Here is a 20,674-nt window from a genome sequence, read left to right on the forward strand (position 1 = left end):
AGCTCCCTAGCAATGAGGGAAGTATCTCTGATTCTGGAGTGGGCGGAGACCCACAGTTGTTTGCTGTCAGCGATCCACATTCCGGGTGTGGACAACTGGGAAGCATACTTTCTCAGCAGACAATCCTTTCATCCGGGGGAATGGTCTCTCCATCCCGAAGTGTTTTGCAGAGATATGCTTCAGGTGGGGGATGCCGGAGATGGATCTCATGGTGTCTGGTCTCAATACCAAACTACCCAGATATGGGTCGAGGTCCAGGGATCCTCAGGCGGAGCTAATAGATGCATTAGCGGTGCCTTGGAGGTTCAATCTAATCTACCTTTTTCCACCATTACCACTCCTTCCTCAAGTTGTGGCCCGCATCAAGCAAGAGCAGGCGTCAGTAATATTGATTGCTCCATCGTAGGCACGAAGGATGTGGTTCGCGGACCTAGTGAGGAGGTCATCTTCCCCTCCATGGAAGTTACCTTGTCGCAGGGATCTGATGGAACAAGGTCCTTTTTTTTCATCAAAATCTAGATTCTCTGAGGCTGTCTGCGTGGAGAGTAAACGCTTAGTCCTAGCCAAGAGAGGTTTTTCAGAGAGAGTTATTGATACTCTCATCCAAGCTTTTAAATCTACTTATTCTGGTGTGAGGAGCGTGGTTTTCCTTGGCATAAAGGTAAGGTTGCCAGGATTCTGCTGTTTCTCCAGGATGGTCTGGAGAAGGGTCTTTCGGCCAGTTCCTTGAGGGGACAGATTACGGCCTTGTCTGTTTTACTGCACAAGAGGCTCTCTGAGCTTCCAGATGTTAAGTCCTTTGTTAGGGCTCTGATTAGGATCAGACCTGTGTTCAGGTCTTCGGCTCCACCTTGGAGTTTGAATTTGGTTCTTAAAGTTTTGCAAAGGGCTCAGTTTGAGCCTTGCTTGAAATTGATATCAAATTGTTTCCTGGAAAGTTCTCTTTCTACTGGCTATTTCCTCGGCGCGAAGAATATCTGAGATTGCTGCCTTGCAATGTGAGCCTCCTTATCTGGTGTTCCATGCAGATAAGGCTGTCCTATGTACAAAGTTAGGGTTTCTCCCTAAAGTTGTCAGACCGTAACATCAATCAAAAGATTGTGGTCCCTTCTTTGTGTCCTAATCCTTCTTCAATGAAACGTTTACTTCATAATTTGGATGTGGTTCATGCTTTGAAGTTTTATCTTCAAGCTACTAAGGATTTTAGACAAACTTCTTCCTTGTTTGTGGCATATTCTGGAAAGCGTAAGGGTCAAAAGGTCTCTTATTATTATTATTATTATTATTATTATTATCGGTTATTTGTAGAGCGCCAACAGATTCCGCAGTGCTGTAAACAGAGGGTAGTACAACAAAACAATTAAAGGGATCAGATGGGTAGAGGGCCCTGCCAAGAGTTGCACTGTTGTAATTAGCTCTTAAGAAGGTGATCTACAAACAGCTGGACTTAAGGGGGTTCAGGGGATAACAATGGAGGAGTGGAACTGGTATAAAGTAAGGTTAGCATAGGTAGGTTGTATGCATCCCTGAACAGTAGAGTCTTTAGGGAGCGCTTGAAGCTTTCAAAACTAGGGGAGAGTCTTGTGGGGCGAGGCAGAGAATTCCACAAGATGGGAGCCAGTCTGGAGAAGTCCTGTAAACGGGAGTGCGATGAGGTAACCAGAGAGGAGGAGAGTAGGAGGTCATGAGCAGAGCGAAGGGGACGGGAGGGAGAGTATCTGGAGACAAGGTCTGAGATATAGGGGGGAGCAGTGCAGTTGAGGGCTTTTTATGTCAGTGAGAATTTTGTGTTTGATCCTAGAGGCAAGAGGAAGCCAGTGAAGGGATTGGCAGAGAGGAGCAGCAGATGAAGAGTGACGTGTAAGGAAGATGAGTCTGGCAGAGGCATTCATTATGGATTGTAAGGGAGGTAGGCGGCAGGTGGGAAGACCATAGAGGACAGAGTTGCAGTAATCAAGGCGGGAAAGAGTCGATTAAAATCTTAGTTGTGTCTTGTGTAAGGAAGTGTCTAATTTTGGAGATGTTTTTAAGGTGGAAGCGGCAGGCTTTAGCCAAGGACTGAATGTGAGGAGTGAAGGAAAGATCTGAGTCAAGTGTGACCCCGAGACATCGGACATGCGGGGTAGGGGTAATGATGGAGTTGTCGACCGTTATAGAGATATTGGGGGTTGAGATTTTGGAAGAAGGGGGGGAAATGAGGAGCTCAGTTTTGGAGAGATTTAGCTTGAGGTAGTGAGAGGACATCCAGGAAGAGATCTGAGAAAGACAGTTAGTGATACGGGTTAGCAAGGAAGGAGATAGGTCTGGTGCAGAGAAGTAGTTTTGGGTGTCATCGGCATACAAATGATATTGGAAACCGTGGAAACTCTTCGACTTGCTTATCTTTTTGGTTGAGGAGTTTTATCCGCTTAGCTTATGAAACAGCGGGGCATAGACCTCCTCAGAGAATTATGGCTCATTCTACTAGAGCAGTGACTTCCTCTTGGGCTTTTAAGAACGAGGCCTCTATGGAGCAGATTTGTAAGGTGGCTACCTGGTCTTCCTTACACACTTTTTCTAAATTCTTCAAATTTTTGTTTTCTCCAATGGGCGGCCCCTAAATTTTTTTTTTCTTTTGGCACCTTTTATACCCTGATATTTCTCCTACTGTTCCTTGTTCCTTTGGCAGAATGACTGGGGGATGGGGAAGTGGGAGAGGTATTTTAAGCCTTTGGCGGGGTGTCTGCTGCCTCCTGGTGGCCAGGTTCAGTATTTCCCAACAGTAAGGAATGAAACTATATATATATATATATATATATATATATATATATATATATATATATATATATATTTATTTATTTATATTTTTAGTAGTGTAATTTGCATAATCAAATGAAAAGGTGAATTCAGCCGATAATGGATATGCATTGATATGTGGTAGTGTTGTTCTCACTAAATATTTAATATGCAACATCTCACTAGTTTTCCTTTTGAACAAATTTAAAAATTGCAGTTCCAATTGAATATTTCTATTTACAGACATTAGTCTGCTGCACCCAGATTCTGTATAGTTTCTGTATAGTTTCTGCATAAATCAAGAACATAACAAAAATGTGAATTTGACATATATTTTTGAATTATATCACATAACTAATTTCCTAATGATTACTAGTGCTATAAATTTTAAGGGACATAGAATTGAAATTTAAATTGGTTTACGTCTATCAAATTGTAGCTCTTTCATTTGCTCTTCTTGATTGAAACTTGACTTCATTCCATTAGAGCATTTTGAGGTATGCTCAGGAATATGCACGTCTTCAGCATTGTATAGCAGCAGTGTGTATAGCAATGTTATATAAGCAACCTCTAAAGAGAGCGTTATAGTGCAGAAGTTGTGTCAACTCTATGGTTAAATGCTATATTGAACTTAAGCTAGTGTTGCTTGATGCATTGTATAAAAAAAAATTTCAACCGTGTGCACCCTCTTGAACATGATACATCCAGACAGTGTGTGAAAGAGCTGCTGCAGTTTCCTCTACAGGTTGCTTGTATAACATTGCTACATGTACTACTGCTACATTGCTGCTCAAGACACATGCACACTAGTGAGCCTTTAAAATACAAGCATTTGGTTCAACATTTTGCAATGTTTTAAAATATATTTTTTATATTTTTTTTATATAAAAGAATTCCCTGCTGTTTTATTTTAAGGTGTCAGAGTTAGCCCTTGCCATTCACGGCAGCCCTCTATTATATCTGATGCATCAGCTGCAGAAGGAGATAGGTCATCAACACCAAGCGACATCAATTCTCCAAGACATCGAACGCATTCGCTCTGCAATGTAAGACGGTAGTGTAGGTTCTTTTTTTACTTCTTCATATTTTTGTTTCTTTTATATCTTTTGCAATGTTTTTATACATTTACTGCATGCCTATTAAATACGCTATATTGCCTTAAACAAGGTTTACAATTGTTTTTTTCTTTTTTTTCTTACTAATGCTGTTCTTGTCACATGCCGTTTGATAAAATGTTTACTTAATCTCACATAATCAGTGCCCAGTTTAGGTCTTCAACAATTCAGTAAGCAATGGGGTATGTCTACATTAGAATTCTGGTACCTGAAATCTTTCGTAAGATTATTTTATGTATATTCTATGATTCTTAGTATTCGAGACTAATATATGTAGTTAGGTACAATGTCCACATAAAGTTAGTTTGCTCACAGAAACATCCGTTTTACAAAAAAACAAAACACTGAAGTTTAAGTGGAAATCTTTTTAGATGGAGCAGGGAACATTGAGTTCCTTTAAGTTTCCAACATTGTCAACTTCTGGGTTAATTCATCTAATAACAAAAATAGAAAATTGTATAGTAGACAAAACTTTATTAGTTCTGTAAACGAACAAAGTTTTCAATTTATGCAAGCATCGAATAGTATGTACTAATACAAAATTTGTCATTTAGTTTGAGTAATATTTCAGGAACGAAGGATACGGTTTAGTGTTTTCAGAACAGAATTATGTATACTGGCAGAGGTGTTTATGGGAAAATGTAAATATTGTTTTCTTCCATATGGCAGGGAGAGTCCACAACTTCATTCCTTATTGTTGGGAAATACAATACCTGGCCACCAGGAGGAGGCAAAGACACCCCAGCCAAAGGCTTAAATATCCCTCCCACTTCCCCTATCCCCCAGTCATTCTTTGCCTTTCATCACTATACAAGGTGGCAGAGAAGTGTCAGAAGATTTGGATAGTCCTGTAATGGGTATGTTCCCCTCAAGAAAGGACTGGGGTTTTAAGTAATCATGTCAACCTCTCAGTGAGCGTATTGATGACAGTCTGGAGATGCAGGGAAAGTTTTCCTGCAAACCCATCCAGACTGTCGCCTAACAGCTCCTGAGCAATCAGTGTTGACGAGTTTCACTGCTTGCTGTTACACACTCAAGTCCATGTCAGAGCGTCGCTGAAAGACTGTCACACTTAAGAGGCTGTGCCTGTTCTACAGCATAGATCCTGGAGGGTAAGACCATTTTATATATACACTTTTACTATACAGGGTCACAGTGTGACTCCTTTATGCCTCGATAGGATCAAGGGTTAATATCTCCTTCAGGGAGATTATTTGAACAGCTAGGAGTTATTTATAACTGCTTTAATGAGAGAGTTTTTGGGCTCATAGACTGTGTGCTTGGAACTAACAGGTTTCACTTTCGTTTTTGAGTGTTGCGCAGCTCATAGCTTAGCGCCTTTTTCATAGCAGGGGAAGTCCTGTCCTTCGCACCACATGACCGGGTGCAGTCTTCATTTTCCTTCGATCCTGCTATGGACATCACTCCTAAGGAGAGTGTTTTCACTGTTAGCTGTCTGGGTCTAGGAGGTGGTGAGTGCCCCAGCCATTGGGTTTATAAAGGTACCATTTGTGGATATATCTTAGCTATGGAGGACTCTGATACATTATAAGGTTCCGCTCCTTCTGTACTGATTAATAATTCCTGTTCATATTGTGAGGAGGCCGTGGTTTGCCTGGCTGCTCAATTTTGTTCCATTTGCCTAAGCACTGTTCTAAAGTCTAAGAAGGGAGACAAGCGTGCTAATACTCATAGCGCTATTAGCCCCTTTGAGCCGTCTACCTCTCAGGAATCTGTGTCCCGAGAGATTACTACCCTTTCTACACTACCCGCTCCACATGCAGTTCCCTGCGGTTCAACTAATCCTTGATCTGGAGGGGGCTTTTTTCCTGTGGACTTTACCGCACAGTTAGAATCGGCGGTGTCTGCGGCCCTGAGTGCCTTACCTCCCTCTAGCAAATGTAAGAGGTTAAACATAGTTCTCCTGACCTAGAATCTAAATATTTGTCAGATTTAGCTACTATGTCCCAGCTATCCAAGGATGTGTTAGCCTCTCTAGCTTCAGAGGGTGAACTTTCTGAGTTGGACACTTCTAAACCTCCTTTTGATTTAAAATTGAGCATCTGTGTTTTTTTTATTAAAGGAGATTCTGTCTACGCTAGAGGTTCCAGAGGCTAAACTCACTGAGGAACCTAAGATACCTAAATTAGACAGGGTTTATGAAGACAGGAAGGTCCCTCTGACTTTTCCTGTGCCAGTTAAGATGGTGAACATTATTCGTAACGAATGAGAGAATAGGAACTTCTTTTTCCCCATCATCTACTTTTAAGAAAATTTCATATTCCCGGTCCCTGACTCGCAATTAGATTTGTGGGTGGCGCTATTTCTATGCTGGCTAAGTGTACTACTATCCTTTTGTAGGATAGTTCTTCTTTTAGAGAGCCTATAGATAAGAAGATGGAAACTTTTCTGAGGAAGATGTTTCAACATAAGGGGTTTTAATTTCAACTGGTGGCAGCTGTAACCGCGGTTGCTGGAGCAGCTACCTACTGGTGCAGCACTCTGTCGGAGCTCATTGAGGTGGAGACTCCCCTCGAGGATATTCAGGAGAGAATTAAAGCTGAAAATTGCTAACTCCATCTGTGACATGAATATGCAGATTTGCCTAAATGCAAAGGCTTCTGGCTTTGCGGTCCTAGCCCACCGGGTTCTCTGGTCGAAGTCTTGGTCTGCGGATATGACTTCTAAATCCAGACTCCTTTCTCTTCCTTTTAAGGTGGAAGATTTTATTCGGTCCAGGGCTGGACTCCATTATTTCTACGGTTACTGGAGGGAAGGGTGCCTTCCTACCACCGGATAAGTAGAATAGGCCTAAGGGACGGCAATTGTCTAATTTTCGTTCTGACAAATCACGACAACGGCAATTCTCATCCAAGTCCGAGCAGCCCAAGAGTACTTGGAAGCTGGCTCAGTCCTGGAATAAGTCCAAACAGACTAAGAAGCCCGCTGAGAACAAATCAACATTAAGGCGCGGCCCCCGATCCAGGATCGGATCGAGTAGGGGGCAGACTGTCTTTTTTTTTTTTTCCAGACGCTTGGTTCTAGGATGTGCAGGATCCTTGGGTCCTGGAGGTTGTATCTCGGGGATACTGGATAGGATTCAAATCTCATCTGCCCAGGGGCAGATTCTTACTCTCCAGACTGTCTACAAGACCAGAAAAGAGGACTGCCTTTTTAGGTTGCGTACGGGATCTCTCCTCTCTAGGAGTAATTGTCCCGGTACCTACGACAGAAAGAGGTTTGGGGTTTTATTCAAACCTTTTCGTGGTTCCAAAAAAGGAGGGAACTTTTCGTCCAATTCTGTACTTAAAATGCCTAAACAATTTTCTGAGTGTTCCCTCTTTCAAGATGGACACAATACGGTCAATTCTTCCTTCCTCTGGTTCAGGAAGGACATTTTCTGACCACCATAGACCTGAAGGATGCATACCTTCACGTTCCAATACACAGGGAACATTTTCAGTTCCTGAGGTTTGCCTTTCTGGACCAGCACTTCTAGTTCATAGCTCTTCTATTTGGCCTAGCTACTGCTCCAAGGATATTTTCGAAGATTCTGGGGGCTCTTCTAGCCGTTGCCAGAACACGAGGTATTGCAGTAGCGCCTTACCTGGACGATATCTTGGTACATGCACCATCTTTTTGTCTAGCGGAAGAACATTCAGAGTCCCTACTCAATCTTCTTCGATCACATGGATGGAAGATAAACTTGGTAAAGAGTTCTCTTACTCCAAGTACAAGGGTGAGTTTCCTGGGGATAATAGACTCCATATCAATGAGAATATTCCTCACAGATCAGACACGTTGCAAGCTAACTTCTGCATGTCCTGCCCTCCAGGCCTCCTTGAGACACTCAGTGTATGGAGGTAATCAGACTCATGGTGTCCTGCATGGACGACATTCCTTTTGCCAGATTCCATCTCAGACCCTTACAATTATGCATGCTGAGACAATGGAACAGCGACCATTTAGATCTGTCAACAGATTGTGCTGGACAGCCTGTCAAGAGACTTGCTCTCCTGGTGGCTCTATCCATATAATCTGTCCCAAGGCAAGTGCTTCTTGAGACCGTCCTGGGAGATTACTACGGACGCAAGCCTTTTGGGCTTGGGAGCAGTTTGGGGTGCCTAGAAGGCACAAGGTCTGTGGACTCAGGAGTCGTCCTCCCTTCCAATGAATATTTTGGTACTCCGGGCAATCTTCAATGTCTTGAAGGCTTGGCCCCTTCGGGGGTTCATCCCAGTTTCAGATTCCAATCAGACAATATAACATCGATTTCCTTTATCAACCATCAAGGGGGAACGAGCAGTTCCTTGGTGATGAGAGAAGTATCTTGGATACTAGAGTGGGCAGAGACTCACAAATGTACGCTGTCAGCGATCCACATTCGGGGTGTGGACAACTGGGAAGCTGACTTTCTCAGCAGGCAATCCTTTCATCCAGGGGAATGGTCTCTTCACCCCAAGGTATTTGCAGAGATATGTGAGTGGGGGATGCCGTAAATAGAAATCATGGCATCCCACCCCAACACCAAGCTACCCAGGTACAGGTCGAGATTGAGGGATCCTCAGGCGGAATTGATAGATGTCCTATCAGAACCATAGAGGTTCAGTCTCATATCTTTTCACTCCATTACTGCTTCTCCCTCGTGGGGTGGCTCGCATCAAGCAGGAGCGAGCATCTGTGATTCTGATTGCTCCATCGTGGCCGCGAAGGACGTGGTTTGCAGATCTGGTGGGGGTGTCCTCATCTCCTCAGTGGAGGTGTCCTCATCTCCTCAGTGGAGGTTGCCTTGTCGCAGAGATCTGCAAATACAGGGTCCCTTCGTTCATCAAATTCTAGATTTTCTGAGGCTGCGTGGAAATTGAACGCTTAGTCTTGACCAAAAGAGGGTTCTCTGAGAGTGTTATCGACACTCTGGTTCAAGCTCGTAAGCCAGTTACTTGTCGTATCTACCATAAAGTGTGGAGGACTTACTTGTACTGCTGTGAGGAGCGTGGCTTTTCCTGGCATAAGGTTAAGGTTGCCAGAAATTTAGCTTTCCTCCAGGATGGACTGGAAAAGGGCCTATCTGCTAGTTCCCTGAAGCTACAGATATCGTCCCTGTCGGTGTTACTGCACAAAAGATTGGCTGCGCTTCTGAATGTGCAGTCCTTTGTTAAGGCTCTGGTTAGTATCCGACCCATGTTTAGATCTGGGGCTCCTCCTTGGAGCCTCAATCTTGTTCTTAGTCTCTTGCTGCAGTCTCCATTTGAGCCTAATGCATACTGTTGACATTTAAATTGTTATCTTGGAAGGTTCTTTTTTTGTTGGCTATTGCCTCTACGCGCAGAGTTTGTGAGATTTCTGCTTTGCAATGTGATCCCCCTTATCTGGTTTTTCATGCTGATAATGCGGTTGTACGCATTAAACTATGGTTCCTCCCTAAGGTGGTATCAAATTATAACATTAATCAAGAAATTGTTGTTCCTTCCTTGTGTCCTAATCCTTCTTCAGCGAAGGAACGTTTTCTTTAAAAATATAGATGTGGCTTGAAGTTCGATCTTCAGGCTACTAAGGAATTCAGACAATCTTCCTCTTTGTTTGCCATCTATATGGGGAAGCGTAAAGGGGCAGAAGGCTACTATGACTTATCTATCTTTCTAGTAGAGGAGTGTCATCCGCTTGGAGATGAGGATAACGACTCATTCCACTAGAGCCCTGGCTTCCTCTTGGGCTTTTAAGAACAAAGTCTCAATGGATCAGATTTGTAAGATGGCTACCTGATTCTCCTTACACACTTTTTTTTTCTTAATTTTTACAAATTTGATGTTTTTGCTTCTGCTGAAGCAGCCTTCAGGAGAAAGGTTTGCAGGCTGTGGTGCCCTCAGAATAAGGTCCACTTCTTTTTTTCTGTTCCCTCCCGTTATTCATTCGGTGTCCTCTGGAGCTTGGGTATAGTTTTCCCAACAGTAAAGAATTAAGTTGTGGACTCTCCCTGCCTTATGGAAGGAAAACATAATTTAAGCTTACCAGATAAATTCCTTTCCTTCCTGGCAGGGAGAGTCCACCACCCCGCCCGTAATTTATTTTTTTGATGGGTGGCTCCCTTTTTATATTTCTTCTTGCGCCTTTTAGACCCTGATGTTTCTCCTACTTTTCCTTGTTCCCTCGGCAGAATGACTGGGGGATAAGGGAAGTGGGAGAGATATTTAAGCCTTTGTCTGGGGTGTCTTTGGCTTTTCCTGGTGGCCAGGTATTGTATTTCCCAACAGTAAGGAATGAATCATGGACTCTCCCTGCCAGGAAGGAAAGGAATTTATCTGGTAAGCATAAATTGTTTTTCACACCACCTATTGCATCTCTTTACTTTTTATTGTTAGGAAATAATTAGAAAAATGATTTAATACATCATTTTAAGACTAACAAACACAACAAAAACGTGCTTCCTTGGTGTAGGGCTAAAAAATGTTCACATATAGGGTTGTCCCTTAAAAAAGTAAATTAAAATAACTTTTTAAAGCTTCATTGGACTCGCGTTTCTCTGTTCCATGTAAAAAGAAAAACAAAAAAAAAACTTTAGTGTTATTTCTTGTTGTATGAAAATGGATGTTCTTGTGATGAATAAACCAACTAAGCGAGCAGTAGAGTCCACATTTGTACATACTGGCATATTTCCTGTTTGACATTTAAATTTAAACACCTTATGTTACTATGCACCATAAGCATCTGCTCTCCCAGCTTCTCTTTTTCTTAAACACATAGTAAACTGCTTTGTTCTCTTACTTATGTTACCAATGACTTGTTATACCAGCTATATAGTCATTTTTTGGGGATTTGAAATAGATTGTTTTGCTCATTGCATCCATTACTCATTGTTTTTAAGAACATGTCCATTAAAATGGGCTGAGCCAACAGGAAGAGCAGATCTTAGAGCATCATCTTATTTCTTTTTATAAACAAATCTGTTATTTAAATGCTTATTTTAGGTTTTCCATTGGCAAAACCAGCTATTTCAAAGGCAAAAATAAACCTAAGGAACATTAGCGAGTACCTTTATTACTCTGTGTTCTCAATGGGATTGTTATACCAGCTACAAAGGGGAACAATTACAGTACACTGTCCTGTTATGGGACAGCTGCTAACATGCCCACTTATAGTAACTCACCATTTTGGGGGGGGAATATGCAGGAGTATGATACAGTTTGGGAGAGTTGGGCAATATAGTAGCATCCTAGGCAGCTTCCCTTGGCTGGTCTTAATTTTCTGTGACGAATTTTATGTCCGAACACCTAGTATTTGGTGATGTGTTAGTAGTGATGTTGAGGTTATATCACTATTTGGTTTTACTTGTAACTAAGGGACTAAACCGTTGTGTGTTTGACAACCAAGGGGTTAAATTATTGGTTAGTTACAGGTAACCCTGGTGTTAAATATACATGTATGCTTAAAGGGACAGTCTAGTCAAAATTAAACTTTCATGATTCAGATAGAGCATGCAATTTTAAACGTTCCAATTTACTTTTATCATGAAATGTTCCTTTTTTCTCTTGGTATTCTTTGTTGAAATCTAAACCTAGGTAGGCTCATGCTAATTTCTAAGCCCCTGAAGGCCGCCTGTTATCTCAGTGCATTTGACAGTTGTTGCTAAACGGAGCTAGTTCACGTGTGCCATATAGATTACATTATGCTCACTCCCGTGGAGTTACCTAGGAGTCAGCATTGATTGGCTGAAATGCAAGTCTTTCAAAAGAGCTGAAATAAGGGGGCAGTCTTTCGAGGCTTAGATATGAGTTAATAAAGAGATTATCTTATTATTAAACAATACCAATTCTGGAGTTGACAGTTCCTTTAAGAATCTGTCTTTGATTTTCTACAAACTTGTTAAAGGGACAGTCTACTCCAGAATTGTAATTGTTTAAAAAGATAGGTAATTCCTTTATTACCCATTCCCCAGTTTTGCATAACCAACACAGTTATATTAATAAACTTTTAACCTCTGTGATTACCTTGTATCTAAGCCTCTGCAGACAGCCTCCTTATCTCAATGCTTTTGACACACGCATTTTAGTCAATCAGTCCTGATTCCTAGGTATCTCCACGGGCATGAGCACAATGGTATCTATATCGCACACGTGAACGAACGCCCTCTAGCTGTGAAAAACTGTCTGCATATGAGCCTACCTAGATTTAGCTTTCAACTAAGAATACCAAGAGAACAAAGCAAATTTGATGATACAAGTAAATTGGAGAGTTGTTTAAAATTGCCCTATCTGAATCATGAAAGTTTAATTTTGACTAGACTGTCCCTTTTTAATGATACTAATAACAATAGAAACCCTGTTACACCATCACAATACTAAAATTCTTTGGAGAAAAAGTTGTGTGTCTATCCAAGATGCTTTAAAATACAACCCAACCAACACAAAGTTTTGTTTATTTATATTTATTTTAAGAACAAATAATCATAAATACACACAAACTGGTTTTAAAATGATATAAAAAACTGATAAATCATTTGATAAAATATTTTTCCATTTTCTTTACATCTGAGTGCCCCGTTTTTTATTATTTTAGGGCAGACAATGTTCCCAGCTAGGGAACCTGTCAACCTATGTTTGTGTTGAGCGGACAGTCGTTTCAAGATTTAAAAAAAAAAAAACTTATAGGGTTAGTGTGATTTTCAAAATGTATGTAACTTTAATTTTTTTTTTCACAGTATTCATTTTTTTCCCTGTCCTTTCTCCCAATACAGTCTTTAGAAGATCTTGAAGACCAAAAGCGTAAGAAGAAAAAGGAGAAGATGGGCTTTGGATCCATTTCAAGAGTGTTTGCAAGGGGAAAACAGCGAAAATCTTTAGACCCTGGCCTTTTTGATGGTACCACACCGGACTATTACATAGAGGAGGATGCAGACTGGTGATTGGTTGTAGCATCTGCTTACTCTGTACATATACTTGTGAAAGGGCGTATGTGCCCGTTTTATCAAACCATGGAACAATTGAGCCTTTTTTTGTGTTTGCATCGCCAATTCTGTAATTGCTGTAAATATTAGAGAAAGATGTGTGTGAACCTGTTACTTGTCTTTATAGCAATGTAGTTGTATTGTAAATTTGTCTTTTTATTTTATCTTTTTTTTTATTATTATTATTATTATTATAGGGGGAAAGTTTGTTTTTTTTTTCTCTAAGAAACTTGAAAATCTGATGTGTATTTGTAAATAACAAAATGTGCACTTTGTGCTTGTAGTGTCTGTCTTAAAAAGCTGTTTTCTTGAGCCCTTTGTGTGATGCATTCTGTATTTGATATGTTTCAAGCTGTTTTGAGTGACGATATCCTGTTCAAGGGGTGTGCCAGCGCTTTGTAAAAAAAATAAAATATATATATATAGATATATATAGATAAATATATATACTAAATCTTTATTCAGGAATTCTAAATTGTATTCCTGGATGAAGTATTACCTTTAATGCCTGCCAGACAGAAACTTTTTTTTTTTTTTTTGTATTTTTAATTTATTTGCATAAATGCACAAAGTTGTTATATCTAAATTATAAAGTAAATGTTGAAGTTATATTTTCCTAAAGGATGAAGGGTATGTTTATATCATTGTGTTCTCTAGAGCTGCTGCCTCGCCCGGTTCTTTAATGTAGGTTATATATGGTGGACTCAAATACAAATGCAGCGGAACCAAATTAACTTTATTAACAAAAACCTGTGTCAATATTCACTTGGTCGTGTCTTCCACTATTCAACTTATACCATATCCACAGTATTTATGAACTAGTAACTTATGTTTTGTGGATTGTTAGGAATCAGTATATCTAAATGCTTACTAATGAACATTTTTAACTATTTTGTTGCCAAGTGGCTACAAAATTCATCACATGATGTTTTAACCTTATAACAAATCTCTTAAACTGTTTGCAGTCCATAATTCAGCCATGACCTGATAATGAATTAGGGAAGGCTGTATATATTTTTAACAATGTAAATAATAACCTGGATATATATATATATCAAAGTTAACAGTTGCAAAAAAAATGTAATCTTGGGTACCTTTTCTTCTGCAATTTCCATTAAAATGCAGCAATGTTTGGTCATGCAGAGTAGACTGGCAGTGGCATAAAAAGATCTTTTATTTGGGCATTTTTTTAATCAAAGTACTCTCTGTGCAAGTGACTGTAAGTCTAGCTTTTTCAGACAGCTGGGGTTGCAAGTAGCCAGCTCTGTGCTTCTCAGTTTCGACTAATGTGGTACATAAATGCTGCAGTACAATTTGCTTTATCCTTAAAATACTGAATGTCAAAATCTGAAACTGTAAATGAACATTTGATAATGTAGATGGTATTTTTTTTTCTCAGTTTAGTGTACCCTATTTAAAGGGATATTTAGTCTTAAACATCTAAATGTTTTTTCTTAACATGAATATTTTCACTGGCAAACAGTGGCTTAACAACTCAACTGCATTTTAAAGGGATTAGTCTGATGACAAAAAAAAGGCATATTTGCTTTTTCATAGTCAGACAAATGTTTTTTAAAGCTTTTTTTTTTTCTTGCGTTTTATTTTTTTATAAAAAGCTCATTGTTATTTAGTACTTTTCATTACATGCTAGGAAATAATTCTAAAAAATTACTAAGATGGTCTATTTATGAGAACGATAATAAGTAGTTTAATTGATTGGTAACACTAGTTTTAATAATTATGCCCACACATGTGTGGATGGATTCTAAAGGCATGGAGGCAAATACAAAAAAAATAAAATAAAGCTTATTTTAAAATAAAAGTGTGTTTTTTGTTTATTTAGCACTGCAAGAGACATAAAGTGCACAATAAGCTGTACAACGCGTGCCTTTATATTGTTATGGTATCCTATTCAGAAACTGGTGGGTATAAAGTTGTTTATAGCTACTTCAAAGCAGCAATCGTCTTTTAAAGTGACAGTAAACATGTTTGGGGTTGTAATGCAAAATGCTTAATTATTCACAGTAAAGCAACTTATCAATGCACTCATTATTTTTGTCCCCTTCTGCAAATCTGTAACCTGAAAATTTGCATTTTTTCCTGTTTTGAAAACTGAAAGAGCACATGGCAGATATCACAAGCCTAACCTTGCCTCAAACTATTTGGCCAAATGTATATGGACACCCCTACTAATTATTGAGTTCAGGTTTAATGGTAAAATCTCCACAGACAAACTTTAGCAGTATGAGTACTGAAGAATCCAATGACTTTAAACATGGCACTGCCACAAGTCAGTTTGTGAAATGTCTGCCCTGGTCAACTTTAATTACTATTATTGTGAATTGAAAGTTTCTAGGAGCAACAGCCCAGCCACAAAGTGTTAGACCATGCAAACTTACAGGGAGGTTGCCAAGTGCCAAAGTGTGTGGTGCATAAAAATCACCTTTCATCTGTTGCATCATTCACTAGATAGTTCCAACCTGCCTCTGGAAACCAAGTAACTGTAGACGAGCCTCACAGCAACCTGAGCAATGCCAAATGTCGGCTGGAGTGGTGCAATTCATGCCACCAACGGACTCTAGAGAAGTGGAAATGTGTCCTCTGGAGTGATGACTCACTCTTCACTATCTGGTGGAAGAGTCTGGATGTGACGTTTGCCAGGAGAATGTTACCTAATGCAATGCAAAGTTTTGTGGAAGAGGGATAATGGTGTGTGGATGTTTTTCAGGGTTGAGCCAAGTCCTTTAGTGTCTAGTAAAGGGTCATCTTAATGCTACATGGTACAAAGACATTTTAGACAAATGGGTGCTTTCAGCTTTATAACAGCAGTTTGCGGAAGGCCAATTCCTGTTCCATAGAACAGGAAATAAAAAGGGCGACTCCTAGTGCAGATCAGTTTGGCTTTATAGGTATCAGTAGTTACCCAACTATCCCAGGGTACTCACATTTGTTGAAGCACCAAATGGTGCATAAAGCGCCTACTGGACTATTAAAAGTGGCCCAGTGCACTTATCAACACCAAAGTCCGCAATGAATATTCCCAAAGGGTCTCCAGTAGTCAGCAATGGTAGGTAAAAAAAGGACTGACAAAAAGTGATAATCGTAAAAGTTGAAATTTATATAAAAAGGTTAAAAAATATGCAATATATGGTATATAAAATAACTATTTCAACGCGTTTCTCTGCGTCCTCTGTGCCGTTTCCTCAGGCATATAATTCTAACAGCACTTTGAGTCTAAGATATACAGTCAACCTACCAATCGTAAACAAGTAACCTCCCCCCTATATGCAGGTGTCTAATTGTCAACACGACATATCACCAAACATAATGTCCAAAACAATGTGATATCCTACCCCTTCAAACAAACATCTGATCAAACAACCCCGCATATAACAAAACATTATTTTTAAAGGAAAAAATAGAATAAAACATTGTCTGCACAATAAATACTTACAAAAGTATCCCATACATAATGAATCTGACACATTTAAAAACAATCGCCGATCATGAGTTGATATGCTATATACAATATAACAATTGTTTTAAAACATGTTATGTGTAGTAAAGCCGTGATCACATATTAATCGCATATAGAAACATATCAATTAGAAACATTGTAACCACTAACCCATATTACAATGTTTATAACAAATCTATTTGGAAGCGTGATAGGAGTGTCCATGTAGCTTGCCCATCCGGGCTAATGACAACGTCGCGTATCAAACCAATCAGATTGAAATCAATAGTAAGCCAATAGTGTCTCTTACTGCCGACAAAAAGAAATCCGTATGAACGAGCCACATAGAATTCCCATATAATAATGAACCAATGTAAACAAATCAAGTTACGGAAATTATAAAAAAGATAAACAAACAATGTAACACTCAAATAGTAAAGGAAATATCTATGAACATCACAATATCTTATAAATTTTTAGTGTAAAATTCAAATTAGTACGTAAAAGTGTCATACAATCATATATAATAAACCCGTTAATTCCATATATGTATGCAAAATAAAAAATAGTAGATAATGTGATATATTAAATTAATGCTAAAAATAATGAATGTGATATATAGGATAAACTAATACTACCCTAAAAAGTTGATCTCCATATATGTGTATACATTTAATAGTGATGAAAAAAATGTCTAATTATATACATAATATAATTAGGAATAGGATAGAGTGAGCCTATTAAAAATGTGGATAATATAAAAGTATAAATGAATACTAGTTTTTGATGCGAGAAATACTAAAATATAATGTGTATCCTAATAAAATAAATATCTGCCTAAAAAAAGTGTAGATTGATCATTAATGCTATATAAAAGTGAACTAATAAGTGTGTGGATATCACAAATTCGTAATAATAGATATTGATAAAGTACCCTAATGGAATACAAGGTGTGATACTAATGTTATGATACATGTAAATTAATAAAAAGATGAAAAGAATAAAAAAGGGGGTATATATATAGATACAAAAAAGTGTGAACATAATTAGTGTATAAGTGATGTGAATAGCTGAATGGATACAAGTAGAAAATAAAGTAAATAAGGATACATAATATACTCTAATATGAATTCTAATCTATATTTCTCCAACATAGGTGTGTCCGGTCCACGGCGTCATCCTTACTTGTGGGATATTCTCTTCCCCAACAGGAAATGGCAAAGAGCCCAGCAAAGCTGGTCACATGATCCCTCCTAGGCTCCGCCTACCTCAGTCATTCTCTTTGCCGTTGTACAGGCAACATCTCCACGGAGATGGCTTAGAGTTTTTTAGTGTTTAACTGTAGTTTTTATTATTCAATCAAGAGTTTGTTATTTTGAAATAGTGCTGGTATGTACTATTTACTCAGAAACAGAAAAGAGATGAAGATTTCTGTTTCTATGAGGAAAATGATTTTAGCAAACGTCACTAAAATCCATGGCTGTTCCACACAGGACTGTTGAGAGCAATTAACTTCAGTTGGGGGAACAGTGAGCAGTCTCTTGCTGCTTGAGGTATGACACATTCTAACAAGACGATGTAATGCTGGAAGCTGTCATTTTCCCTATGGGATCCGGTAAGCCATGTTTATTACGATTGTAAATAAGGGCTTCACATGGGCTTATTAAGACTGTAGACTTTTCTGGGCTAAATCGATTCATTATTAACACATATTTAGCCTTGAGGAATCATTTTATTTGGGTATTTTGATATAATAATATCGGCAGGCACTGTTTTAGACACCTTATTCTTTAGGGGCTTTCCCAAAGCATAGGCAGAGCCTCATTTTCGCGCCGGTGTTGCGCACTTGTTTTTGAGAGGCATGGCATGCAGTCGCATGTGAGAGGAGCTCTGATACTTAGAAAAGACTTTCTGAAGGCGTCATTTGGTATCGTATTCCCCTTTGGGCTTGGTTGGGTCTCAGCAAAGCAGATACCAGGGACTGTAAAGGGGTTAAAGTTCAAAACGGCTCCGGTTCCGTTATTTTAAGGGTTAAAGCTTCCAAATTTGGTGTGCAATACTTTTAAGACTTTAAGACACTGTGGTGAAAATTTGGTGAATTTTGAACAATTCCTTCATGTTTTTTCGCAATTGCAGTAATAAAGTGTGTTCAGTTTAAAATTTAAAGTGACAGTAACGGTTTTATTTTAAAACGTTTTTTGTACTTTGTTATCAAGTTTATGCCTGTTTAACATGTCTGAACTACCAGATAGACTGTGTTCTGAATGTGGGGAAGCCAGAATTCCTGTTCATTTAAATAAATGTGATTTATGTGACAATGACAATGATGCCCAAGATGATTCCTCAAGTGAGGGGAGTAAGCATGGTACTGCATCATTCCCTCCTTCGTCTACACGAGTCTTGCCCACTCAGGAGGCCCCTAGTACATCTAGCGCGCCAATACTCCTTACTATGCAACAATTAACGGCTGTAATGGACAATTCTGTCAAAAACATTTTAGCCAAAATGAACTCTTATCAGCGTAAGCGCGACTGCTCTGTTTTAGATACTGAAGAGCATGACGACGCTAATAATAATGTTTCTGAAGGGCCCCTAACCCAGTCTGATGGGGCCAGGGAGGTTTTGTCTGAGGGAGAAATTACTGATTCAGGGAATATTTCTCAACAAGCTGAACCTGATGTGATTACATTTAAATTTAAGTTGGAACATCTCCGCATTCTGCTTAAGGAGGTATTATCCACTCTGGATGATTGTGATAAGTTGGTCATCCCAGAGAAACTATGTAAAATGGACAAGTTCCTAGAGGTGCCGGGGCTCCCAGAAGCTTTTCCTATACCCAAGCGGGTGGCGGACATTGTTAATAAAGAATGGGAAAGGCCCGGTATTCCTTTCGTCCCTCCCCCCATATTTAAAAAGTTGTTTCCTATGGTCGACCCCAGAAAGGACTTATGGCAGACAGTCCCCAAGGTCGAGGGAGCGGTTTCCACTTTAAACAAACGCACCACTATACCCATAGAGGATAGTTGTGCTTTCAAAGATCCTATGGATAAAAAATTAGAAGGTTTGCTTAAAAAGATGTTTGTTCAGCAGGGTTACCTTCTACAACCAATTTCATGCGTTGTCCCTGTCGCTACAGCCGCATGTTTCTGGTTCGATGAGCTGATAAAGGCGGTCGATAGTGATTCTCCTCCTTATGAGGAGATTATGGACAGAATCAATGCTCTTAAATTGGCTAATTCTTTTACCCTAGACGCCACTTTGCAATTGGCTAGATTAGCGGCTAAGAATTCTGGGTTTGCTATTGTGGCGCGCAGAGCGCTTTGGTTGAAATCTTGGTCGGCTGATGCGTCTTCCAAGAACAAGCTACTTAACATTCCTTTCAAGGGGAAAACGCTGTTTGGCCCTGACTTGAAAGAGATTATCTCTGATATCACTGGGGGTAAGGGCCACGCCCTTCCTCAGGATCGGCCTTTCAAGGCAAAAAATAAACCTAATTTTCGTCCCTTTCGTAGAAACGGACCAGCCCAAAGTGCTACGTCCTCTAAGCAAGAGGGTAATACTTCTCAAGCCAAGCCAGCTTGGAGACCAATGCAAGGCTGGAACAAGGGAAAACAGGCCAAGAAACCTGCCACTGCTACCAAGACAGCATGAAATGTTGGCCCCCGATCCGGGACCGGATCTGGTGGGGGGCAGACTCTCTCTCTTCGCTCAGGCTTGGGCAAGAGATGTTCTGGATCCTTGGGCACTAGAAATAGTCTCCCAAGGTTATCTTCTGGAATTCAAGGGGCTTCCCCCAAGGGGGAGGTTCCACAGGTCTCAGTTGTCTTCAGACCACATAAAAAGACAGGCATTCTTACATTGTGTAGAAGACCTGTTAAAAATGGGAGTGATTCATCCTGTTCCATTAAGAGAACAAGGGATGGGGTTCTACTCCAATCTGTTCATAGTTCCCAAAAAAGAGGGAACGTTCAGACCAATCTTAGATCTCAAGATCTTAAACAAGTTTCTCAAGGTTCCATCGTTCAAGATGGAAACCATTCGAACTATTCTTCCTTCCATCCAGGAAGGTCAATTCATGACCACTGTGGATTTAAAGGATGCGTATCTACATATTCCTATCCACAAGGAACATCATCGGTTCCTAAGGTTCGCATTCCTGGACAAGCATTACCAGTTCGTGGCGCTTCCTTTCGGATTAGCCACTGCTCCAAGGATTTTCACAAAGGTACTAGGGTCCCTTCTAGCTGTGCTAAGACCAAGGGGCATTGCTGTAGTACCTTACTTGGACGACATTCTGATTCAAGCGTCGTCCCTTCCTCAAGCAAAGGCTCACACGGACATAGTCCTGGCCTTTCTCAGATCTCACGGATGGAAAGTGAACGTGGA

General features: G+C 39.8%; 1 protein-coding gene across 1 annotated transcript in view; it reads left to right on the top strand.

Moving 5' to 3' along the window:
• The window catches only part of LOC128643913 (kazrin), a 47,559-nt gene extending 32,906 nt beyond the window's left edge, over nt 1-14,653 (top strand). Inside the window, exons 2-3 of the mRNA XM_053696683.1 lie at nt 3,691-3,821; nt 12,622-14,653. Of these exons, the coding sequence (XP_053552658.1) occupies nt 3,691-3,821; nt 12,622-12,789 (299 nt within the window). The 3' untranslated portion in view covers nt 12,790-14,653. The remainder of the gene's footprint in view (nt 1-3,690; nt 3,822-12,621) is intronic.
• The last annotated feature ends 6,021 nt before the right edge of the window (nt 14,654-20,674 follow it).

This window comes from Bombina bombina, unplaced genomic scaffold, assembly GCF_027579735.1.
Source record: "Bombina bombina isolate aBomBom1 unplaced genomic scaffold, aBomBom1.pri scaffold_787, whole genome shotgun sequence".
Classification (NCBI taxonomy): Eukaryota; Metazoa; Chordata; class Amphibia; order Anura; family Bombinatoridae; genus Bombina; species Bombina bombina.